Genomic DNA, 26,282 nt, shown 5'->3' with positions numbered 1-26,282 from the left:
CAACGCATTTTTAAATACATTGTGGTTAAAGTAGAGTATGATTTCATTTAATGATTTAATGAGATTTTTTTAACACCAGTCATAGTCAACACTGGGAAACACTGGTTTAGAAGACTAGGGACTCTACTCAACCCATATCGGGGATGTTTAGCATTACAGTGTGATTGAAATACACTACATGACTAAAAGTATGTGGACACCTGATCGTCAAACATGTCATTCCAAAATCACGGGCATTAATATGGAGTTGGTCCACCCTTTTGCTGACATAACAGACTCCACTCTTCTGGGAAGGCTTTCCACTAGATGTTGGAACATTGCTGTGGGGACTTGCTTCCATTCAGCCACACGAGCATTCGTGAGGTCGGGCACTGGCTCGCAGTTGCCGTTCCAATTCCTCCCAAAGGTGTGTCATTGAATATTCTAATCAAGTGAGAGAGACTTTGTCATTTCTTCAAACAGTCATCTTTATCCAATATTGATTATTTTTGCAAAAATGAGACTAGTCAACCAAACACTCTTGACTGTTGGGCCGAGCAGCCTAACCTTTACAGAAAATGTTGTTTCTTATATAGCTGCCACTAAGAATGCTTAGTTATGGCTGGTTCTATCCCCTCATGCAGATTGGGTGGCACCATAAGCCACTTTGGGTTTATTTCCTGGTTATCTGCCTCTGGTGTTGTTTCTCAGATGCAAGAATGATTAGACATAATAAGGGTTTTGTTCTATTCCTCTAGGCTCTCTCTATCTCGATTACACCCACCACATCTTATCGATGGAAAGCCAGATGTAGGTTTTTAAGCTCCTCTCAGTTCACACAGACATAGATGAGAGTTCTCATCAAAGCTATTTGATGCATAAACAGCATTATAACCAAATCTTGTCATTTTCCCACCATAGGTGTTTGATGGGGTTGAGGTCAGGGCTCTGTGCAGGCCAGTCAAGTTCTTCCACACCGATTGCAACAAACCATTTCTGTATGGACCTCGCTTTGTGCACGGGGGCATTATCATGCTGAACCATGGAAAGGCCTTCCCCAAACTGTTGCCACAAAGTTGGAAGCACAGAATCATCTAGAATATCATTGTATGCTGTAGCGTTAAGATTTCCTTTCACTGGAACTAAGGGCCCTAGCCCGAACCATGAAAAACTTTACAGTTGGCACTATACATTGGGGCAGGTAGCGTTCTCCTGGCATCCGCCAAACCCAGATTCGTCCGTCCGACTGCCAGATGGTGAAGCGTGATTCATCACTCCAGAGAACACATTTCCACTGCTCCAGAGTCAAATGGCGGTGAGCTTTACACCACTGCAGCTGACACTTGGCATTGCGCATGGTGATCTTATGCTTGTGTACGACTGGTCGGCCATGGAAACCCATTTCACGAAGAGGCCGACGAACAGTTATTGTGCTGATGTTGCTTCCAGAGGTAGTTTAAATCTCAGTAATGAGTGTTGCAACCGAGGACAGACCATTTTTACGTGCGCGCGCTTCAGCACTCGGCGGTCCCGTTCTGTGAGCTTGTGTGGCCTACCTCTACACTGCTGAGCCGTTATTGCTCCTAGACTTCCCCTTCACAATACCAGCACTTACAGTTGACCGGGGCAGCTCATGCAGGGCAGTAATTTGATGAACTGAATGTTGGAAAAGTGGCATCCTATGACAATGTCACGTTGAAAGTGACCGAGCTCTTCAGTAAGGCCATTCTACTGCCACTGTTTGTCTATTTAAAAAAATATATATATTTCACCTTTATTTAACCAGGTAGGCTAGTTGAGGACAAGTTCTCATTTACAACTTCGACTTGGCCAAGATAAAGCAAAGCAGTGCGACACAAACAAACACAGAGTTACACATGGAATAAACAAACATACAGTCAATAACCCAATAGAGAAAAAGTCTATATACAGTGTGTGCAAATGAGGTAAGATAAGGGAGGTAAGGCAATAAATAGGTCAATAGTGGCGAAATAATTACAATTTAGCTATTAAACACTGGAGCGAAAGATGTGCAGAAGTAGAGATACTGGGGTGCATAGGAGCAACAAAAAAATAACAGTATGGGGATGAGGTAGTTGGATGGGCATTTACAGATGGGCTATGTACAGGTGCAGTGATCTGTGAGCTGCTCTGACAGCTGGTGCTTAAAGTTAGTGAGGGAGATATGGGTCTCCAGCTTCAGTGATTTTTGCAATTCGTTCCAGTCATTAGCAGCAGAGAACTGGAAGGAAAGGCGCCCAAAAAGGAATTGGCTTTGTGGGTGACCAGTGAAATATACCTGCTGGAGTATGTCCTATGGGTGGGTGCTGCTATGGTGACCAGTGAGCTGAGATAAGGCGGGGCTTTACCTAGCATAGACATATAGATGACCTGGAGAAAGTGAGTTTGGCGAAGAATATGAAGCGAGGGCCAGCCAACGAGAGCATACAGGTCGCAGTGGTGGGTAGTATATGGGGCTTTGGTGACAAAATGGATGGCACTGTGATAGACTGCATCAAATTTGCTGAGTAGAGTGTTGGGGGCATTTTTTAAATGACATCGCCGAAGTCCAGGGTCGGCAGGATAGTCAGTTTTACGAAGGTATGTTTAGCAGCATTTTATTTTATTTTACCTTTATTTTACTAGGCAAGTCAGTTAAGAATAAATTCTTATTTTCAATGACGGCTTGAAGGATGCTTTGTTGCGAAATAGGAAGCCGATTCTAGATTTAATTCTGGATTGGAGATGCTTAATGTGAGTCTGGAAGGAGAGTTTACAGTCTAACCAGACTGGTTAGGCTGTCAGCAGACTCAAGGCTGTTGAGTCTGCCGATGAGAATGTGGTGATTGACAGAGTCGAAAGCCTTGGCCAGGTCGATGAATACAGCTGCACAGTATTGTCTTTTCTCGATGGCGGTTATGACATGGTTTAGAACCTTGGGCGTGGCTGAGGTGCACCCATGACCAGCTCGGACTGCATAGCGGAGAAGGTACGGTGGAATTCGAAATGGACGGTGATCTGTTTGTTAACTTGGCTTTCGAAGACCTTAGAAAGGCAGGGTAGGATAGGTCTGTAGCAGTTTGGGTCGAGAGTGTCACCCCCTTTGAAGAGGGGGATGACCGTGTCAGCTCTCCAATCTTTGGGGATCTCAGACGATACGAAAGAGAGGTTGAACAGGCTGGTAATAGGGGTTGCAACAATTTTGGCTTATAATTTTAAAAAGAGACGGTCCAGATTGTCTACCCCTGCTGATTTGTAGGGGTCCAGAATTTGCAGCTCTGTCAGAACATCAGCTTTCTGGATTTGGGTGAAGGAGAAATGGGGGAGGCTTGGGCAAGTTGCTGTGGGAGGTGCAGGGCTGTTGACCAGGGTAGGGGTGGCCAGGTGGAAAGCATGGCCAGCCGTAACAAAATGCTTATTGAAATTCTCAATTATTGCGGATTTATTGGTAGTGACAGTTTTTCCTAGCCTCATTGCAGTGGGCAGCTGGGAGGAGGTGCTCTTTTCTTTACAGTGTCCCAGAACTTTTTGGAGTTTGTGCTGCAGGATGCAAATTTCTGTTTGAAAAAGATAGCCTTTGCTTTCCTAACTGCCTGTGTATATTGGTTTATAACTTCACTGAAAAGTTGCATATCACGGGTGCTATTTGATGCTAATGCTATACGCTACAGGTTGTTTTTGTGCTGGTTAAGGGCAGTCACGGCAGGAGTGAAACCATAGGATATATCTGTTCCTGGTTCTACATTTTTCGAATGGGGCATGCTTATTTAAGATGGAGATTGCACGGCTGTGTGCTCCATTTTACACTCCTGTCAGCAACGGGTGTGGCTGAAATAGCCAAAACCACTAATTTGAAGAGGTGTCCACATACCTTTATATATATATATAGTGTATATATATACACGGCTCAATATGTCAGCTCAATTGGAAATTACCAAATGACATTTCTATTGCGCAATCTGTAACGCTTCAGCGATGCAGATTCAATAGAGACATTTTTTTTATGTGCTGGCTATATAGTGGCCCAAAGACACTTTGGGCTATTTTTTATTTTGCTAGTTGGGTCACTCAGTTGTTGTATTGAGCGATGAGCCACCGGATCAGGTCAGAAGACGGAGGTGTGGCTTAGTTTTGCCACCTTTGAGAACAAATGTCATTCTGGTTCATTTTCTTCTGTTTTATTGTATAGGTAAATCATTGACACTTTTGTATTTTAATAAAGTTTACGTTAGATTTTCTGAGATGCATATCTGTATTCTGGTGATGTGCTAGTTACCACTTTGTTATGATGTTAAAATAATTATTATATTCTGTATTAAAAGATGAATTTATGTGTTTTCCAAAACATTGCAGTTGAAAATGTGTCTTGCTTTTCTATATTAAAATATGTGATGTGCCAAAAACAGCAAAGGGAAATTCAAATTTGCAGAGTACTGACATAACATCATGCACACCAATGATATTTACTCTCACAGGTGGAAACAAATATCTGAAATCCATGCCCAAAATAGTCCATGCCTCTGGAAAATAACCTATGGCTTACCTAGAAAAATACCCTGGGTCAACCCACATCGAAGTGCCTTTGACCACTGTGCCACTCGGGAGGCCCAACTGACGGTTAATTTAACCCATGTTTGGTTAATCCAAAAAGGCTTTGCCTTTTGGGGGTGTGGCTTTCAGATAGTTATTTTTTGCCACCCGTGAGAGTACATTTCATTCACTTTACATTGACATTTTTCTTCAGTATCTTTTCTAAAGACATATTCTATTCTAAAATGAATAACATTATTATTTAAATATTTACCACGCCCTGACCATAGAGAGCTTTTTAGTCTCTATATTGGTTTTGTCGGGGTATGACTAAGGTGGGTTATCTAGGTTATTATATATCTAAGTTGGCCTGGTATGGTTCCCAATCAGAGGCAGCTGTTTATCGTTGTCTCTGATTGGGGATCATATTTAGGCAGCCATTTCCCCATTGTGCTTTGTGGGATCTTGTCTATGTATAGTTGCCTGGGAGCACTCCATTAGCTTCACGTTTAGTTTTTGCGCTTTGTTTTCTGTGTGTTTCACTTCTAATAAAAGATGATGGAACCATACCACGCTGCATTTTGGTCCGATTCATATAACAATGTTTGTGACAATATTATAACAAGTGGTAACTACCCCAACATTGTGCTATGCATAGGAAACTTATACTCCTGTGTAAGCCTTACATGCTGACCACACACTCTTGAGGGTGGCAAAAATAAATGTCCACAGGTCGGTCGGTCGTGGTAATACACCTACGAAAGTTAGATGCCAATTGCCATATAAAGTCCAAAGAAGAAAAAGCCTGGAAGGAGGATAGATGACTAGAAACGATTCGGTCAACTGTTTTATGTGTGGATGAATTGTCGGAGTAGTAGGACAAATTAGCTAGCAACTGCAAGCGGCAGGATAGCCTAGTGGTTAGAGTGTTGGACTAGTAACAAGTTCAAACCCCCGAGCTGACAAGGTCTTTCTGTCGTTCTGTCCCTGAACAGGCAGTTAACCCACTGTTCCTAGGCCGTCATTGAAAATAAGAATTTGTTCTTAACTGACTTGCCTAGTTAAATAAAGGAAAAATAAAAGCTAGCTAGCTAAATTCCCATACATGTTTAATGCTTTTCAACCTGTCCCCAAATTAATATAATTGGTTCAGAGTTTGTATTGATATTTCAACCTGCGTGTCGTGATGGCGTTTGGTGTGAGGGGAACAAAATCAATTCGGGCACAATGGCGCACGTGTGCGGGAGCTCTCCATTCAACACCCTGGACAGCGATCTCCGACAAGGTACCAATGACCTTCTCATTTTCAGCACCATGGACAGCCCTGTAGAAGCACACACACACACACGTGTCTCTGTCCTTGGGGGTGATCTATCTTGCTGCTGGCCCAACACAGTCGTTGTGTGCTTCACCTCGCCTCTGCTTCCACTCTGTTCTGCTTTGTGTGATTGCGCTCCTGGTAAAGTCACAATGGACACCTGATGCTTCTCATTTGTGGCAGGCTTCATTATTACTGTTGCTAAATAATTAGCAAGTGGCATAGCTAGAGGAATCCGGAATACACAAGACAATAGACACAGGAAACCAACATTATGCAGCATGATGAAATTAAATGCAACTGTCAGGGGGTATGTTGTGTGTGGTGGGGGGAGATAGTTGCAGCAGTGTGTGTGTGCGTGTATGTGTGTGTGAGAAATGGGGAGTAGAGGATGTTGGGGGTAGTTGTCGGGGTGTTGTGCGTCTCAGTGTGCCTGCCAATCACATTCTTAAACATGGAAATGTATTCGGTGCATTGCAACACACAGTCAGAGACCTTGTTCAGGACATGTTTTTGTCTTACTTCTTGTTATTTTTGTTTCTCTTTCGTTCTCTTTCAATTTTTCTCAATCGCAACAACATTCCTTGTGGAGAACAAGGATGCATGTGCTGGCCAAGCACTCTCACTAAAAATAGAAGCAATCATTTATTAATCGATTGAAACATCAGAGGACGAGAGAGAGAGAGAGAGAATGTATGGCCTAAAGAGCAGGAACCCAGACTTCATCAAAGAAATTGGAAATACAGACATTGTCATCCTACAAGAAACATGGTATAAAGCAGATGGACCCAATCCAACAAACTACCAGGTGTGAAACAGGGAAGAGACTCCCCCTGAGTATGATAATTTGGTATGGGAGCAGACCTAACCCACTCTATTAAATTAGTCAAAACAGGAACATTTTACATCTGGCTAGAAATCAATAAGGACATGATCTCAACAAAGAAAAATGTCCTTGTGTGCAACCTATATCCTCCCTTAGTAGAATCCCCATTCTTTAACGATGACAGCTTCTCCATCCTAGAGGGGGTAATCAACTATTTCCAGGCCCAGGGAATTGTACTAGTCTGTGTTGACCTAACAGCCAGAACTGGAAAAGAACCTGACACCCTCAGCACACAGGGGGACAAACACGTACTTGGAGGTGACAGCATACCCACCTAGACACAACAATGACAATATAACCAACAAAAGCATGCTGGTTCTGTCGGACACTGGGTATGTACATAGTCAATTGTAGGCTTCGAGGGGACTCCTATGGAAGGCACACCTATAGCTCATCTCGTGGCAGTAGTACTGCAGACTACTTTATCACTGACCTCAACCCAGAGTCTCTTAGGGGTGTCAGTGGACTGACTGTGAACACTATCAGATCACAGCAAAATCACACTCTACTTGAACAGAGGTTTGCTCAATCATGAGCAAACCTCAATGCTGTAGATAGAAGGAAAAAAACACACACATTTCTTTCCACAGTGCCGGGGGGTGAGATAGGGATGCAGCTTAAGCCCCACCCTCTTCAACATTTATGTCAACAAATTGAAGAGGGCAGTAGAACGGTCTGCAGCACCCAACCTCGCCCTACTAGAATCTGTCAAATGTCTACTGTTTGCTGATGATCTGGTGCTTCTCTCCCCAACCAAGGAGGGCCTACAGCAGTACCTAGATCTTCTGCACACATTCTATCAGACCTGGGCCCTGACAATAAATCTGAGTTAGACAAAAATAATGGTGTTCCAAAAAAGGACCAGTTGCCAGAACCACGAATACAAATTCCACCCTAGACACCGTTGCCCTAGAGCACACAATAATTGGATTCATACCTTGGACTAAAAATCAGCGCCACAGGTAACTTCCACATTGCTGTGAACAATCTGAGAGCTAAGGCAAGAGGGGCCTTCTATGCCATTAAAAGGAACATAAAATTCGACATAACAATTAGCAAAAAAATATTCAAATCAGTTATATAACCCATTTCAGTTTATGGTTTTGAAGTCTGGGGTCTGCTCAACATCCAAGAATTCACAAAATGGGACACACACGAAATTGAGACTCTGCATGCACAATTCTTTAAAAATATCCTTTGTGTACAACGTAAAACACCAAATAATGCATGTAGAGCAGAATTAGTCCGATACCCGCTAATTTTCAAAATCCAGAAAAGAGCCGTTAAATTCTACAACCACATAAAAGCGATTCCCAAACCTTCCATAACAAAGCCATCACCTACAGAGAAATGAACCTGGAGAAGAGCCCCCTAAGCAAGCTGGTCCTGGGGCTCTGTTCACAAACAGACCCCAGAGCCCCAGGACAGAAACACAATTAAACCCAACAAAATCATCAAAAAGATAATTACTTGACACATTGGAAAATAATTTACTAAAAAACTGAGCAAAACTAGAATGAGAGTACACAGTGGCAGAATACCTGACCCAATATTCTACTTTTACTGACCCAAAATTAAGGAAATGACTATGTATAGACTCAGTGAGCTTAGCCTTGATATTGAGAAAGGCCGCCGAAGGTAGACCTGGCTCTGAAGAGAAGACAGGCTATGTGCACACTGCCCACAAAATGAGGTGGAAACTGAGCTGCACAGTATGCAATCACAGCAGAACGATTTGTGACCTGTTGCCACAAGAAAAGGGCAACCAGTGAAGAACATACAACATTGTAAATACAACCCATATTCATGTTTATTTATTTTCCCTTTGTACTTTAACTATTTGCACATCATTACAACACTGTATAGTACAGTCGTGGACAAAAGTTTTGAGAATGACACAAATATTAATTTTCACAAAGTTTGCTGCTCCAGTGTCTTTAGATATTTTTGTCAGATGTTACTATGAAATACTGAAGTATAATCACAAGAATTTGATAAGTGTCAAAGGCTTTTATTGACAATTACATGAAGTTGATGCAAAGAGTTAATATTTGCAGTGTTGACCCTTCTTTTTCAAGACCTCTGCAATCCACCCTGGCATGCTGTCAATTAACTTCTGGGCCACATCCTGACTGATGGCAGCCCATTCTTGCATATTCAATGCTTGGAGTTTGTCAGAATTTGTGGGGTTTTGTTTGTCCACCCACCTCTTGAGGATTGACCACAAGTTCTCAATGGGATTAAGGTCTGGGGAGTTTTCTGGCCATGGACCCAAAATATCGATGTTTTGTTCCCCGAGCCACTTAGTTATCACTTTTGCCTTATGGCAAGGTGCTCCATCATGCTGGAAAAGGCATTGTTTGTCACCAAACTGTTCCTTGGATGGTTGAGAGAAGTTGATCTTGGAGGATATGTTGGTACCATTCTTTATTCATGGCTGTGTTCTTAGGCAAAATTGTGATTGAGCCCACTCCCTTGGCTGAGAAGCGAGCCCACTCCCTTGGCTGAGAAGCAACCCCACACATGAATGGTCTCAGGATGCATTACTGTTGGCATGACACAGGACTGATGGTAGCGCTCACCTTATCTTCTCCGGACAAGCTTTTTTCCTGATGCCCCAAACAATTGGAAAGGGGATTCATCAGAGAAAATGACTTTACCCCTGTCCTCAGCAGTCCAATCCCTGTACCTTTTGCAGAATATCAGTCTGTCCCTGATGTTTTTTCTGGAGAAAAGTGGCTTCTTTGCTGCCCTTCTTGACACCAGGCCATCCTCCAAAAGTCTTTGCCTCACTGTGCATGCAGATGCTCTCACACCTGGCTGCTGCCATTCCTGAGCAAGCTCTGTACTGGTGGTGCCCCGATCCCGCAGCTGAATCAACTTTAGGAGACAGTCATGGCACTTGCTGGACTTTCTTGGGCGCCCTAGAGACTTCTTCACAACAATTGAACCGCTCTCCTTCAAGTTCTTGATGATCCGATAAATGGTTGATTTTGGTGCAATCTTACTGGCAGGGCTATCCTTGCCTGTGAAGCCCTTTTTGTGCAAAGCAATGATGATGGCACAAGTTTCCTTGCAGGTAACCATGGTTGGCAGAGAAAGAACAATGATTCCAAGCACCACCCTCCCTTTGAAGCTTCCAGTCTGTTATTCGAACTCAATCAGCATGACAGAGTGATCTCCAGCCTTGTCCTCGTCGACATGAAGTCAGCTGGTCCTTTTGTGGCATTGCTGAAATGCAGTGGAAATATTTTGGGGGGGATTCAGTTAATTTGCATGGCAAAGAGCGACTTTGCAATTCATCTGATCACTCTTCATAACATTCTGGAGTATATGCAAATTGCCATCATACAAACTGAGGTAGCAGACTGTGAAAATGAATATATTGTGTCATTCTCAAAACTTTTGGCCACGACTGTATATAGACATAATATAAGATTTGAAATTACTTTATTATTTTGGAACTTTTGTAAGTGTAATGTTTACTGTTAATTATTTATTGGATATTTCACTTTTGTTTATTATCTATTTCACTTGCTTGCCAATGCAAACATATGTTTCCCGTGCCAATCAAGCCCCATAAATTGAATTGAGAGAGAGAGAATGGCTGAAGGATGGAGAAGGGAAAGAGTGGACAGGAAGAGGGAGGGGAGAGAGACTGAGGGTTAAACAGGGAGAGGGGAGAGAAAGGGTTGGAGGCACAATACAGAAGGAGGTAGAGAAAGAGGAGCTATATGGAGACGGGCAGAGAAATCAAACAAGATCGGGAGAGAGTGAGAGGAGTTTGATAAAGAGAGGGAAAGAGAACTATAGAGGCAGAGAGTGAGAATGGTAGACTTGGAAGAACTTTACACCAAAGTCACTTTACACCAAAGTATTTTATCTCCACAAGAGATTTGATTTGACCCATTTTAAGGAGACTCAACGGATTGTTGAGAAATACTTATGCTGAGGAAGGAAACATGAACAATCCCTACCAGTTCCTGTGAAAGTTTCATCTCCTAACAAGAATCACTCTCATGTATTATTGCAACAATGTGTAAACGAATAAATCCTTATTACAAAAAAATCTTTTTTAAAGTTACTACTATGAAAGGGAGCAGGCTTTTTAGCTATCTGGAATGGCTGGGAGCCCACTGGGAAATAAAAAAATATGTACTTTTTTTAATGGGTTACATTGTGCTTTGTGATGTTTGATGTTAGACGTCTGATAACTTAATTATGACACTTAACGGTAATGATGTTTGGGAGATTAGCATTATAAGGGACTAGAGTTCTCCCACAGTGTTGTGAATGTGACCTACAGGCACGCAGACAGTGCACAGGAAGTCTCATCTGCCATTCTGAACAGTGCTGGGGAAGCGACTCTGAAAATGTAGTTTACCAAGCTACCAATTACTTCAAACGGGAAGACGTTGAGCTGCACTAAAGCTACGCTTATGAAAAAATGTAGTTTACTTAATTTAACTAAAGTTACTATGAAAAAGTAGTTCAGTACATCAACACTACTTTGTGAAACATTTTCATATCTTCAGCGGGCATCAACGTATTCACCCCCTTGGATTTCTTCACATTTACCTTTATTAAAATGGAGGTCATTGTACATTTTTGTCAATGATCAACACAAAATACTCTGTAATGTGAAAGTGGAAGAAAAAATCGTGAATAAAAAAAAGATTAATTAAAAATAAAACACAAATACTTGGATTACATAATTATTCACCCCCCCCCCCGAGTAAATTTATGTTAGAATCACCTTTGGAAGCGATTACAGCTGTGCGTATTCTTGGGTAAATCTCTAAGAGCTTTGCAGACTGGGATTATTCAATATTTGCCCACTATTCTTTTCTAAATTCTTCAAGCTCTGTCAAGGTGTTCGGGATCATGTGTAGACAGCTATTTCCAAGCAGATTTAAGTCAAAACTGTAACTTGGCCACTCAGTAACATTCACTGTCTTCTTGTTTAACAACTCCAATGTAAATTTGGCCTTGTGTTGTAGGTTATTATCCTGCTGAAAGGCGAATTCGTCTCCCAGTGTCTGTGTAAAGCAGATTGAAGCAAATTTCCCTTTTGGATTTTGCCTGTGCTAAGCTCCACCCTATGATTTTTTATCCTGAAAAACGCCTGTCTTTGCCAATATAAAGTATACCCATACCATGATGCATCTACCACCTTGAAAATAAGGAGGCAGTTACTCACTGATGCATTGTTATTGGATTTGCCCGAAACATAAGGCTTTGTATTTAGGCCCAAAAGTGTATTCCTTTGCCATTTTTTTTCAGAGTTGTTTTAGTGCCTTGTTGCATAACAGGATGCATTTTTTGAGTATTTTTATTATGTATATTTGTATTCTTCTCTTCACTCTGTTATTTAGGTCATGATTGAGATGTCACTACAATGTTGTGGATCCACCCTCAGTTTTTTTCCCATCACACCCATTGAACTCCGTAGCTGTTTTAGAATCAAGGTGACATCCTTGAGCTGTTTCCTTCCTATCCTGCAGATCAGTTCAGAAGGATGACTGTATCTTTGATGTGTCTGGGTGGTTTAATACATCATCGAAAGCATAATTATTAACTTGGCCATGCTTAAACAGATAGTCAATGTCTGATTTGTTAGTGTTACCCATCTACCAATCACTGCCCTTCATTATGAGCCTTTAGAAAACTTACTGGTCTTCGTAGTTGAATCTGTGCTTGAAATGCAATGATTGACCCAGGTACCTTAAAGATGTTGTGTGCATGGGGGACAGAGGAAGGGGTAGTCATTCAAAAATCATGTCAACCCCTATAATTTCACAGAGTCCAAATTTTACTCCTGAACTTATTTAGGCTTACCTAAACAAGGGGGGTGAATACTTATGCAACACCTATATTTAGTTTTATAATGTTTTATTCATTTGTAAAAATGTGTAGAATTGTCTTTTTTGGGTAGATCAAATGGAGAAAAAAAATCACAAATCTATTTCAATCCCACTTTGTAATGCAACAAAATGTTTAAAAAAAAATGTCAGACTACAAATTGCAAGAACAGTTCACTCTGGAGTCAGATGTTTGCAGAATAGGTAATATAGTCTATTAAACACAAAGACAATGTTTCAAGTGAGTATAAGGCAGTTCTGATTTTCTTTTCTTTCTGCAAAAAAAGTACTTTGCAGTTCCAGTAGTTAAGTACACCGCTAACATTGCAGAAATGTAATCAACTACTGAAAATACTAACAAGATTTGAATGTAGTTCAGCTACCACCAAGCTACTGCAGAATGTAGTTAAGTTACTAGTTGAACTACATGTGGTTAACTACTCCCCACCACTGATTCTGAAACACTTGTCCACATACGGAAAATTATATACTGTAAATTATCTCCATTTAAGGAATAATCTTTCTTGAACTTTTATCTGAAGCAGAATACACTCAAAAAACATGACTTTAGAGTAAGACCCATGAGGTGGTCTTACAGTCAGTCACATGCACAGAAACAGCAGCCATAACCTGGGGCTCTTCGATTCCCCCTTTTGTGGCTCCATGGCGCTCAATCATTTTGTCATTCAGACTGTGTGAGGCATCAGCTCGGAACAAAGATTCTCTGTTTATTGACACAAACCATTAACTATCTCATCTCAGGTACAACACACGTCCAGCAAAAGCGCAAAAAGAGTGAAAAGCCATTGTCCTCTGCGATGGGATTTACATTTAAACAGCATTATTCTTTTGTTGGTGGGTGGGAGGGGAGATATACATTTAACATCATTACCCTCGACTAAGAGGGATACTTCAAACAGTAGGCTGATGATGGTTAGGTTGAAGCCATAGGACTGAGCCCAGGTCTCCTGGATATATTACGTGATACAATCTATTATTTTCTAATCTTCTGAAATATATCAACTGGATATGAGCTAGGGTTCTCCCACGCATGTCCCAACTAAACACAGACAGAGAAGCAAAGCCGGTGCCAACAGTTAGGGGGTGATACAAGAACATTACCCCCCCCCCCGAAAAAAAATGATCTGATTGGAAGAAAAAAAACATTCTATAAACAAACAAGTGAAAAAGCAAACAGCTTTGTAACTCCCCTCCCCTGAAATCCCAAAGGTACCTACACTAACCCTTTACCCCATCCCCTTCTTCAATAGGTACAGTATAATACAGCACAACGACGTTCAGAAGGTAGCAGACGAGAATGGTAAAAAAAAACACTCATGCAAATCAAGGCTGTTTCACACGGAGTCACAAACACAGGAAAGTCTTCAACCGGGGATTCAATCCAATAGGCGCGTCTTAGCGCAGTCGACAATTCGGCTTTTAGAGGCAAAGTTCGCGGAGATTGCGTCTATGGAAACGCTGCAGATGTCGGCTCAATCAATTTTACCTTTAAATGTCAAGTGCGTTACTACGCGGCTCTGATTGAATCCCGGCCTTCTTCTTGTACAATACAACAGTTCGCCCCAACAGTCAGTGCTTTCAGGGACTGTATTCAAAAAGTGAGTGCTGATTTCGGATCAGATTTGCCCTTCAAACATAACGCATAAGAGAGGGGACCTGATCCTAGATCAGCACTCCTACTCTGAGACTCTTGGTGAATACAGGCCCAGGTCTTCTCATGGATGTTGATGTTGTTGCTGTTTACTTGTTTACAGACTTCTTTATTTGCTACTGAATGGATAAAAGTGTGTGTGACAGACTGTGGTCATAGGCTCGGTGGTCATCTGGACATAATATCTTCCCACAGTTCTCCAAATAATGTCCTAGTTCTAACCGTTTGACCAGGTCCTCCTCTGTTTTCCCCTTATCTGTTCGAGGGGCGAGGTTCTCCCTCTCTGTCTGAGGGGCCAGGGGGTCCTGGTTGGCAAACAGTTAATAACCAATCCCATAGTCCATTGCTAGGACCTCCCTGACCCTGAGATAAGTCCAGGAAGGAGGAAGGAGGTACAGTCCATCCAGAGACACACAGAGCCACCAAGACAATCTTCTACGATAGTTACTATTCATGATTCAAAAAGGCGTGATGTTTATTTGGCATCTGTTCTTTTCAGTCCAATATATCATTTTGATCTCTAGATGTATCATGTTTCTTTCCTTCTTAGCAAACAGTTATCTTTTTAATTCCAATAGATAGTGCACATTCATCTATGTTGCAGTTCCAGTCACGTTTAATCTAATCTCTCGTAGTACAGTTTTACAATATACTATATATGATACTCTTTCCATAAAGTCTCCCATAGATATATGTTCATATATAGAATGATCTCTCTCTTTCTATTGTGTGTATATATTATATTGTATATAGTCCTGCCTCTGTGGTTACAGTTCCTGTGAGCTGATGACGTGGAACAGCGTGACGTTGTACAGGACCTGGTGTCCGTTGTTCCAGGCGTAGAGCGCACGGTCCCGAGGGTTGTAGTCAAGCATGGAGATATGGGAGTACTTGTTCTGGAAGGCGATGTCTATGTACTCATACGTGGAGGAGTTAGTGCTGTAAGCGTAGTACACCTTGGTCCCTCCAGAGTAACCGTTGGTAACATAGAGAGTACCGCAGATCATGAAGGCTTCGCCGGCACTCCTCTTGGGGTGGTTGGTGGTCCAGCTCTTGATGATCTGCAGCGTGCTGGGATTCAGCTTGCTGATCACGATGTTCCCTGCGTTCTGATTGGTGGCGTAGACGGCCCACAGCCCGCCCTCGTCCACCATGAGGTCGATGTCGGAGTGGCCGCCCCAGGCGTAGTGATACATGTTGTTATAGCCGGCGTTGTCCAGCTGCCGGGACTTGCTGATGGTGGAGGTTTTGAAGTCGAACTTGATGATGACGTGGCTCTGGAACTTGTTGAAGTAGATGGAGCCGTTGTAGACCACCTGACCTGTACCGGACCATGGGTGGGGGAGGCGGTGAGACGTGAAGTTGTCCGTCGTCATGAAGTCCGCCATGGACTTGTACTCCCGCACAAATCGGTTGTTGTGGTAACCATCCATGTACCACACCTAACAGACAGAACAGATGAGAAGGAAGAACAGAGGAACCATTAACACAGAGTCAGAAGCAACTTTATAATACAAACAAGATAAAACACACCCTGCAGTCCTTTTAAAACCCTCATATCAAACTCCTCAGTGCACCATTATGTAGATGGGAGCCATATAAACGTGTGGACCACAGAAAGCCTCATTAAATCGGTGCCTCAGCTCAGAGCGGAGCGGGAAGCAGTGTTCCTGCCTCCTGATGGAGCAGACCAAGACGAGATTGTGAATACAAACAGTCAGGAATGACAGGCAGCTGCAGGCGGCGGCAGGCCGGGATCGGGAATGAGCCTCTTGGGAATAATGCGGATCATTCCAGATAAAATGCTCATCTCAGCTGCATTCTCCCTATGGCTCTTAGGAGAGAGAGAGGGAGTGAGGGAGAGGGAGAGAGAGAGAGAGAGAGAGAGAGAGAGAGAGGGAGAGGGAGAGAGGGAGAGCGAGAGAGAGAGAGAGAGAGAGAGAGAGAGAGAGAGAGAGAGAGAGAGAGAGAGAGAGAGAGAGAGAGAGAGAGAGAGAGAGAGAGAGAAAAAAAAGAAAGAAAAAAAGAAAGAAAAAAAGAAAGAAAGGGCCTCTCTGTTGTGATCAATCACATCTAATCTGTCTTCCTGGTACTATTAGAACACATTACACATGGTCTCACAGATGTAAACGATACATAGCACATCTTTTCCGGTCCCACTTAGCTACTTTGTCTTTCCCTACTGTCTCATACACTCTCTCATAGACCACCTCACAAGCAGGTGTACTCACAAGCAGTACATTGTAAAATTACTGGAAAGTTTGTGGAATTTCTCAACCCTACTTGCAGGCCTGATACAGCCTATAGACTACGAGTTTCTGGCCACTGTATAGAGCCTTATGATATACATGTAATGATTCAATAATAACGATAACATTAGTCTAGAAACTCATTTAGTGAAGGCAACAGGACTGAACATTTTACTGTTACTGTTACTGTCACTAACAAATGCATTCATGGGTTGTTTCGCTACAATTCAATCGTAAAGGCAAGGTACACTGGGAAATTATTGGAGGTGTGGCTTAGTGGTGGTGTTACATTTAAGTATACATTACTCAAAAAAACTACATTTGTTTTACTCATATGAAGGTAGTGCAGCTCACTTCAGCTATTTAAGTTTCTTAACTTATTTTTGTTTGGTTGTCATGGATATTCTAATCAATAATGAGGAGAGACAAGGTCAATCACCAATCAGGATATTACTTTATTCAAACCTTATTAATAAAGGAGCATAGAGTATGTTTTCTAGCAGATACACCCTCTTAGTCTACATGACAAACAACAGATGTATGGAATGGTTCACAAGGTGAGAAAGGAGTACCCCCCAGCCAGATAGCATTTGTTATGAAGACGGTTTTAATTGTACCGAGTTAGGCCCCTAAGATCTCGTCCCTGGTACTTCACAGTACAGAAACACCAACTCATTCTATGGAATAAATCAATTGTAAAGTCCTGTGGTGAGTCAGCCTCTGGGTCATACAGTATCCCAGGATAGGTGCAACATCAGAGATGACGTATAATGGTTCAAGACACTACCCCACACATCTTGTCTCAGATCTTCTCTCCCCCAAGGCAAAAGGAGGAAGTGACTGGTGCACAGACATTGTGGTTCCCCATCAAGCCATCCCTTCACATGGTTTAAAATAGGTAAAGACATTCACACATGAAGACAATGTTCCCTCCTGTCCTCTTATCTTTCTGATATTCTGCATAGCACCAGGGACATGTGATAGACAAGCCTGACTCCTATGCTCTCTGGACCCCAGGTGACTGAGGCCCATAGGGGTGAAGTGCAACTGCCAACACCAGAGTCCGAAGGGATACATTCTAATAACAAGAGTTCAACAGTTCAATTATATAAGCATATTATACAGATAAGACATCTTAATTATCTATATTACCGAGCTAATTAGGATTCCTCCACCACAAGATGTTTGAGAAGCCAAATGTTTATATCCCAGGACAAACTCAATGTTTATATCCCAGGACAAATTAGCTAGCAACAGCAATCTAGCTAAATAGGACAAATTAGCTAGCAAGTGCAAGCTAGCTAGCTAAATTGCCATAAATGTTTAATGCTTTTTGACCTGTCCCCAAATAAATGTAATTGTTTCAGAGTTTGTTTTGATATTTTAACATGCGTGTTGTGATCGCGCTTGGTGTGGGGGGACAAAATAAATGTATTCACGATGGTGCACGATGGCGCACGCATGCAGCCGGTTTTTGTTTCGTGTTAGGTTTAGGGAAAATAGGCTTTCGAATAGGAATCAATTATTTGGTCCCCACAAGGATAGTAAAACAAACATGTGTGTGTGTGTGCATGATCTGAGTGAGGGTAATGCAATGTTGTAAAGCACTTAGTCTGATCTTCCAGTAGCAACAGGAGTGAAACACAGTACCAAGGTCATGAAATCATTACCTTAATGGAGCTGGGCTTACCATGTTGATGGATGGCTCAAGTGTGTGTGTGTTTGTGTGTGTGTATATATACTATATGTTTGTGCGTGTGACTGTGTGTGTGTGTGTGTCTGCATGTGTTTGTGTGTGTCTCAGCCAGTATTGTGTCGAGACCACCTAAAGCGAGACCGAGGCAAGACTGAGACCAGGAAAATGCGAGTCCAATTCAAGACCATGATTGCAATTTTGTCAAATCAACACATAATAAGAGTTCAAAATGTCCAGTATTTCTGTGTTCATATTTCAGAACAACATATGGATTCTTTAGACATTCAGAATAGTGAATAAATGCATGCTGAGGGAAAATAGAGCCACTCTACAAATTATTACTAACCCAAACACAGTGGGGAACAATGGGCCTTCTGCGCATTCAGAGAAGGGCTAAGGATTTATAAATGAATGATTATAATAATAATCAATAATTATAATAATTATAATATTATTTTCAATGACGCTCTGATTGAATCTCTTCGGTTTTTGCTGGAAAGGGTTAACACTGCTGGTCTCTGGGAAGATACATCTAACTAGCTAAGTCAACCATTGGATAGTCCATCAGAAGCTAGATAAAGCCATGTGCCAAGTGTATTAGGGCAACATTTTGGAGTGAAAGTGGAATAAAACAATCACATTTTGACTTAATGTGTGGGACCGTTTTTCAAAAAACTTAAGGAAACTTCTGCCTTTTTGAAGGTCAACAGGTCACTGCGTAATAGCGAGCAGTAGTTTTCCCATGGTCAAGCTAGCTAGCTTTTGTTGTCGGCTAGTTTGCAGGAGGATGCAGCAGGTGTTTTGAAAGAGGATGTCGTTGCTAACCCCTTTTCAAAAATAACTTTCAACAAGAAGTTAAGTTCCAAATCATCTGGTGAGTGAAACTGTGTTTTTATTGCAGCGTCTTTGCTGTTGTTAGACATCTCTTTGAAAATAATTTGTGTGAAACATTGTTGCATTTTAAGTGAAACTGAAAGCAGTTTAGCAACATGAAACCTTATTAAAAGCTGTTCATATACACTCCCTGGCAGAATATGACACTTTAAAAACATTTTCTGACAAGACCACCTAAATATGGTAATTTTCACATTTTCATAAATTAATAGAATGTTTAGGAATGATGTATACTAAGGCATTTGTGAAATTTTATAGTAATATAGAGTGGGAAAGCGGCCTTGCATTTGGACAATAGACACTGCAGTAAATAAACTAAATAGAAACATGTCTTGTCCAGGACCAGAGTATAGACAGACCAGTGTGCTGTAGGTCGCAATTGTAAATGAGAACTTGTTCTCAACTTGCCTACCTGGTTAAATAAAGGTGAAATAAATAGCCAATCAGAGCCACAGTAGGCCTTTATACTAAAAAGCCATTTGTCACACGAACCTGCCATCATTCACTTTGAACTGGACTGTGTGTTTACAGGCAGTTACAACAGTGCGACTTTAGATCATTAGAACACATTCACCAAAAGCCATAAAATACATGTGAATGGATTTCTGCAAATACTGTATGTAAACACCACAGGAGTCCTCTAACATTTGGGAATTTTACAGTCCTATTGATGAAACAACCATGAAAAGGTAGTCTCTCTCTCTCTCTGTTATGCACATCATCAACAACAACAAGATCAACAACTAATGCTAGCCAGAGCAAGATGAGTGAAATCTAACGAAGGAATATTAGATAAACCCTATCAAACTTTTTCAGCTAGCTGACTGTCAAAATTCCAATGATAAACAATGGGGAATTGTAGCCTCCTCGTCCTTCTGCAGCTTGACTGCCAACGCAGTCTTGTCCCCAAGCAAGCATCCAAGCTAACTGGCTAAAGTTGTCTAGCTTGCTAGCTAGGTACTTCCAGACACCTCACTCTGACTATTTTACTCATCGTAGCAGAGCTGGTTAGGCTGTTTACATGTTATCTGGAGCAAGTTAAAAATAACCTTTTTTGCCTATGTTTATTGATACCGGTCATACTCAGTGGATGTTGCGCGTTCGAAAATGAATCAGTTGTTCTGGCACACGCAGACGAGAGTGCTCTGAAATCGGAGCAGATAGCAAGAGTGAATTTGCGAATGCAAGAGATATGCTAACTGGATAACAGTCGTTCAAGTTCTTGCTAGCTAACAAAATGACACCTGTATCTCTAGCTGTATATAGCCACCAAAAAACGATATGAGGGGAAAAAGTCAGTCACTCCTCCAATGGCATGAATTCCTCCTAGCAGCTAGCTAGCTATCTACAGTAGCTAACGTTAGGCTATGTGTTTTTAGTTTGCTACATAAACATAAACTTAGCAAAAAACACTGGCAACTGTGTTTATTTTCAGCAAATTCAACATGTGTAAATATTTGCATGAACATAACAAGATTCAACAACTGAGACATAAACTGAAGAAGTTCCACAGACCAGTGACTAACACTTGAAATGGATAAATGCGTCCCTGAACAAAGGGGGGATCAAAAGTAACAGTCAGTATCTGGTGTGGCCAACAGCTGCATTAAGTACTGCAGTGCATCTCCTCCTCATGGACTGCACCAGATTTGCCAGTTCTTGCTGCTCTTCCACCAAGGCCCTGCAAGTTCCCGGACATTTCTGGGGGGAATAGCCCTAGCCATCACCCTCCATTCCAACAGGTACCAGACGTGCTCAATGGGATTGAGATCCGGGCTCTTCGATGGCCATGGCAGAACACTGACATTCCTGTCTTGCAGGAAATCACACACAGAACGAGCAGTATGGCTGGTGACATTGTCATGCTGGAGGGTCATGTCAGGATGAGTCTGCAGGAAGGGTACCACACGAGGGAGGAGGATGTCTTCCCTGTAACGCACAGCGTTGAGATTGCATGCAATGTCTACAAGCTCAGTCCGATGATGCTGTGACACCGCCCCAGACCATGACGGACCCTCCACCTCCAAATCGATCCCACTCCAGAGTACAGGCCTCGGTGTAGCGCTCATTCCTTTGACGATAAACGCTAATCCGACCATCACCCCTGTGAGACAAAACCGCGACTCGTCAGTGAAGAGCACTTTTTGCCAGTCCTGTCTGCTCCAACGACGGTGGGTTCGTGCCCATAGGCGATGTTGTTGCCGGTGATGTCTGGTGAGGACCTGTCTTACAACATGCCTACAAGCCCTCAGTCCATTCTCTCTCAGCCTATTGCGGACAGTCTGAGCACTGATGGAGGGATTGTGCGTTCCTGGTGTAACTCGGGCAGTTGTTGTTGCCATCCTGTACCTGTCCCGCAGGTGTGATGTTCGGATGTACCGATCCTGTGCTGGTGTTGTTACACGTGGTCTGCCACACGATCAGCTGTCCGTCCTGTCTCCCTGTAGCTCTGTCTTTGGCATCTCACAGTACGGACATTGCTATTTATTGCCCTGGCCACATCTGAAGTCCTCATGCCTCCTTGCAGCATGCCTAAGCAACGTTCACGCAGATGAGCAAGGACCCTGGGCATCTTTCTTTTGGTGTTTTTCAGAGTCAGTAGAAAGGCCTCTTTAGTGTCCTAAGTTTTCATAACTGTGACCTTAATTGCCTACCGTCTGTAAGCTGTTAATGTCTTAACAACCGTTCCACAGGTGCATGTTCATTAATTGTTTATGGTTCATTGAACAAGCATGGGAAACAGTGTTTAAACCCTTTACAATGAAGATCTGTGAAGTTATTTGGATTTTTATGAATTATCTTTGAATGACAGGGTCCTGAAAAAGGGGAGTTACTTTTTTTGCTGAGTTTATATGCTAGTCTATTAGCCACGTTTTGACTGACTTGTGATCATTGATTGTATTAGCCTTAGTTACATTTGTCCATTTTTGTCCAGAATATTGAGTCATTGAAACTGAAACAGTGCATCCCGAATGGAAGCAGCATGTACCAAGCCAGCTGTGATTTACAACCTGATAGCAACATTTATGGGATTACCAAGACATTTATTGGTGAATTATATTTATCATGCATTGAACTGCATCCATCTATTCTGCCAACAATGCCTTAGTGTACGTCATGGAACATTGTCAAATATAACCTATTTTTAAAGCTTCTTATAAAGTTTGTTTTTGTAGCATAAACTGGTAATTTGATATTTTTGACTGATATAATGATTGTCTGTTTGTTTCATATCTGCATAGTTGTTAAAACACTGTCAGTGGGAGTGGCAAAGGTTGAGAGACAAGCGTCCCTACCAAGCCACACTGTTTCTTGACTCACTGCTCGCTTAACCCGGAAGCCAGCAACACCAACGTGTCAGAGGAAACACCATCCAATTGGCGACCGTATCAGTGTGCAGGCGCCAGGCCCGCCACAGGAGCCGTTAGAACCTGATGGGACAAGGATATCCCGGCCAGCCAAACCCTCCCCTAACTCAGATGACGCTCAGCTAATTGTGCGCTGCTTCATGGGTCTCCCGGTTGCGGCCGGCTGCGTCACAACCTGGGATCGGACCCGTGCCTTAGACCACTGCGCTACTCAGGATTCTGTCCACTTTAAACTGTAGTTCACTGGTTACTTTGTGTGATAAAAGTGAAATGTGTTTTTTTTTGCAATGGTAAGTAATAGTTATACATTTAGATTGGGAAATAGTTAATGGTTGTGTTTTTGTATTCTGATGATTGGGACCTACTGGCTTATTATGTTGAGGTTTATGGACTGCTTATCCTTTTACATCATGCTGTGTGTGACTGCTGTCTTTCCATCGGCCCTATGCAGTGGTGTAGTGGTACCTGGAGAAGTGGGAATACTCTAATTTTGCCAGAAAATTCCCAAACGGCCTGCCCAGCAATGGAAAGGCACCCTGTGTGAAAGATCCTATGTTTTCCTATGGTTTTTTTGTTTGTCTTTCTGAAGATTTTTCAGATTTTCCCAAAAATGTTGATGGTCTAAATCCACAACAATGTTTAAACCACATCAATCTGATTGGGTGGGGCTGTAAAGGCCTGGCTCCCCAGTTGGTGGGCCTCGATCCACCCAGGCCCATCCATGTCTACGCCCCTGATGCGGACTAAACTTTTTCAATACCTGGTTGCATATTCATTGTTGCCTTAGTTAGCATTTACTGGTAGATATCATGAATTGATATGTCTTTCCTACCCTACCGGCTTTCTAAATAAATTTGATTGATTGTCTGTGTCTTACCCGTGTATCTCCCTCCGGTGCTGCAGGGTCAGTCATCCAGGATCCGAACCTGGATCCAGACGTCTTGATGGTGACAGGATCGCTGATGCCCGTCAACTTCCCACATGCTGTGAAGGAATAACGGACATAGAAATACCTCTCATAGATACAACATATACTTCTCATAGACTCAGCATTCAAGGGCACATCTTTATTATTTATATTGTCTAGCGTGCTGTAATAAAGAAAGCATGTTGTACTTGCACATTATAACATAATTTACAAAACATGCACCTGTAGCCTTCAATCACAAAAGGAGAACGGAATGTGCGTATTTTATTGCTGTGTGTGTCTATGTTGGTTCCTCCATCTGTGAGAGAATAAAGGTCCTGTAATGGTCTTTGGTATTCTGTGCTTATGTTTATGTCTGTGTTTGTGTCTGAGGGATGGAGAGAGAGAGAGATTTCATTGTTATTCAAGTTGTGTAGGATTGTGTTGTTGCTCCTGCTTCCATTTGTTCTAAGCTGTGTGAGCTGAGCATGTTGTTAATTAGGCTTGATTGAGGTGTTAATGTGAAGTTGACATATCTAGCTCTGAACGCTCGGCTGTGCCTCCCTCCCCGATGACAGCCAGGTAGTTGGACTAATGGGCTGTTATTTTGAAACAGATGGGGAACAACCTCGATTCTGTGGTTAGATCTTAAATGTCAGCTAACGAGCAAACAGCTCAAACACACACTGACATTATTGTTCCTTAATTTGAAAGGCAGTATTTTGTTAAATTGACATAACACTTTGTTTTGACGAGGCAAAGGTGAATTCAATATAAATAAACTCATAAAAAAAATATCACTGAACTTGCTCTGTATGCTAATGGTAAAAAACAAATCTATACATTTAAAAGGTCTCATTTTCTCACTATATCTTCATTTCTGCTATCTGGTCCCGTCCCCAACAATACTCTTTCTCTCTCTCGCTGTCTCTATGCTTCTCTTGCCCTCTATACCTTTATCCCTTTCTCCCTCCTTTTCCCATTCTCTCTCTGGCAATAAAGTGGTTGTGAAATGCAATTATAGGATGGACTCATAGAATCCAGATGAGATTTCTGCTCCTTCTTTTACTTTTCCTTTCACCCTCACATGACCATCTTCATCTCTCACAATTTCTGTGACAACTCTGTTCCTTTTTTTCACAGTCACACTTTGAATGTTTTTGATGTGAAAACTGGATCATTTGTGTGTTTTAACACATTGGTTATATAAAATAAAACATTTCATATATCAAGTAGAGAGGTTTGCGTACAACGTGCACATTCCTGTGTGTTCCCTGCGCGCGTGTGTGTGTGTGTGTGTGTGTGTGTGTGTGTGTGTGTGTGTGTGTGTGTGTATTATTTGTCCATGCCCTCACGTGTATGGCTGTGACTATGACACCTCAGCATCTGCAGCAGCGAGACAAACGCGACATCACATGGGCAAACAAGCACCACTACCATCAGCCCCTTACATAACACTTCAGTGGGGGTACCAGACTATAGTAATAATCTGGACCTTTATTTCTTTATTCATTTCCTCTAATCGTTCCTATCTTTAGATTACCTTTTGGTCTGGACCTCTGGGAGAAATATGCACATCGGGTCTAATCTAATCCCCTCTTGGCCTGAATATGGCTCCAGCCAACCAGAGCTAGACTAGGGGAAATCTAATGGAAATCACTACTAGACTATAACATTGAAATAACCCAAACACCATCAGTCAGTCATTGTGGAATGGAATGATGATTTGAGGATTATCGAATCAGTGAATGAACGTGGACACACAAAAGAGGGAACAGCCTGATCCTAGTGTGAAGGGAACAGAGATATTTCAGAGAGAGAGAGAGAAGACTGGTTTTTATTATCTTTAGGTTTTATATAGTGAGCTGGGGTCAGAAAGAAGGACTATAGGAGAGAGTAGGAGGATTGTCTACTGAGACAGAGAGAAATAACAGAAGGCAAGAAAGAGAAAGGACAGCAGTGATAAAGAGGAAGAGCAATGATGTAATGTTTACACTTAGACAAAAAGGGTACCAAATGGAAATTCGGCTGTCCCCATAGGATAACCCTTTTTGATTCCAGGTAGAACCCATTTTTGGTTCCAGGTTGAACTCTTTTGGGTTGCATGTAGAACCTTCTGTGGTTCTACCTGGAACCAAATAGGGTTCTTCAAAGGGTTCTCTTATGGGGACAGCCGAAGGACCCTTTTAGGTTGTAGATAGCACCTAAGAGTGTAAATATAGAGACAATAGAAAAGAGAGTGCGAGAGAGGGGGAGGGAGAAGGAGCGTGATAGAGAAAGATGTAAGTGTCTGGGGGCTATGTGAAGCAGTGATAGGGGGCGAGATGTAGGTATAGCCGGGCTATGTGTAGCAAAAGAAAGAGAGAGAGCTGTCGGTGCCTGGGGACCTAGGTGAGATTGCCTTTCTGCTCTATCCATCACTAAGTGATGGTGTTGTTCCACTCCCTGTGATGTCACACACGGGAGTCAGACCTGGGTTCAGAAACAAATTAAAATCTTTCACCCAAAAATGGTGTTTGCTTTAGCCTGCCTGGAGTGCCAGATGGCCGGGGCTGGCACTTTTGCAACTACTCTAGCTCAATCAAGCCCAGCTAAAGAATTTGAAAATATATATCAAATAGTATTTAAACCCAGGTCTGACAGGAGCTACTGCACGTTCGTCCTGTCCTGCAGAACAAGGGACCTCACCGGCCCAACCGGAGCACTACAGGATGATTTATTTATTTGATTATATCCCTGTGAGATGCCATGTCCTCGTGATGGATGGCCATTGTGTCGCCAACGTCACAGCTACTGTTACTCTATCTGCCACAAAACAGCCTGAAGGAAAGGCCTTCAGCGATCCATTCTCTTTATCTCTCCCTCTCTTTCAGCTCTCTCTCTCTCTAGCTCTAACTCACCTTCCCTCTCTCTCTCTCGCTC

General features: G+C 42.3%; 1 protein-coding gene and 1 long non-coding RNA gene across 5 annotated transcripts in view; one reads left to right on the top strand and one right to left on the bottom strand.

The window, feature by feature from the left end:
* The window catches only part of LOC149970446 (uncharacterized), an 89,640-nt gene that overhangs the window by 26,093 nt on the left and 37,265 nt on the right, over positions 1-26,282 (top strand). The window lies entirely within an intron of this gene.
* LOC110509591 (noelin) overlaps positions 13,283-26,282 on the bottom strand; it is a 56,920-nt gene continuing 43,920 nt past the window's right edge. For all 4 annotated transcript variants that reach the window (XM_021590575.3, XM_021590574.3, XM_021590573.3 and 1 more), the window contains exons 5-6: positions 23,331-23,437; positions 13,283-15,688 (exon numbers count right to left, since the gene is read on the bottom strand). In XM_021590575.3, coding sequence (XP_021446250.3) covers positions 15,014-15,688; positions 23,331-23,437 — 782 coding nt within the window. In that variant the 3' untranslated portion in view covers positions 13,283-15,013. The remainder of the gene's footprint in view (positions 15,689-23,330; positions 23,438-26,282) is intronic.

Source organism: Oncorhynchus mykiss, chromosome 29 (assembly GCF_057628025.1).
Source record: "Oncorhynchus mykiss isolate SJ-2025 chromosome 29, ASM5762802v1, whole genome shotgun sequence".
Lineage (NCBI taxonomy): Eukaryota > Metazoa > Chordata > Actinopteri > Salmoniformes > Salmonidae > Oncorhynchus > Oncorhynchus mykiss.
The sequence above is the reverse complement of the archived record's forward strand: the minus strand, read 5'-3'. Positions and strand labels throughout refer to the sequence as shown.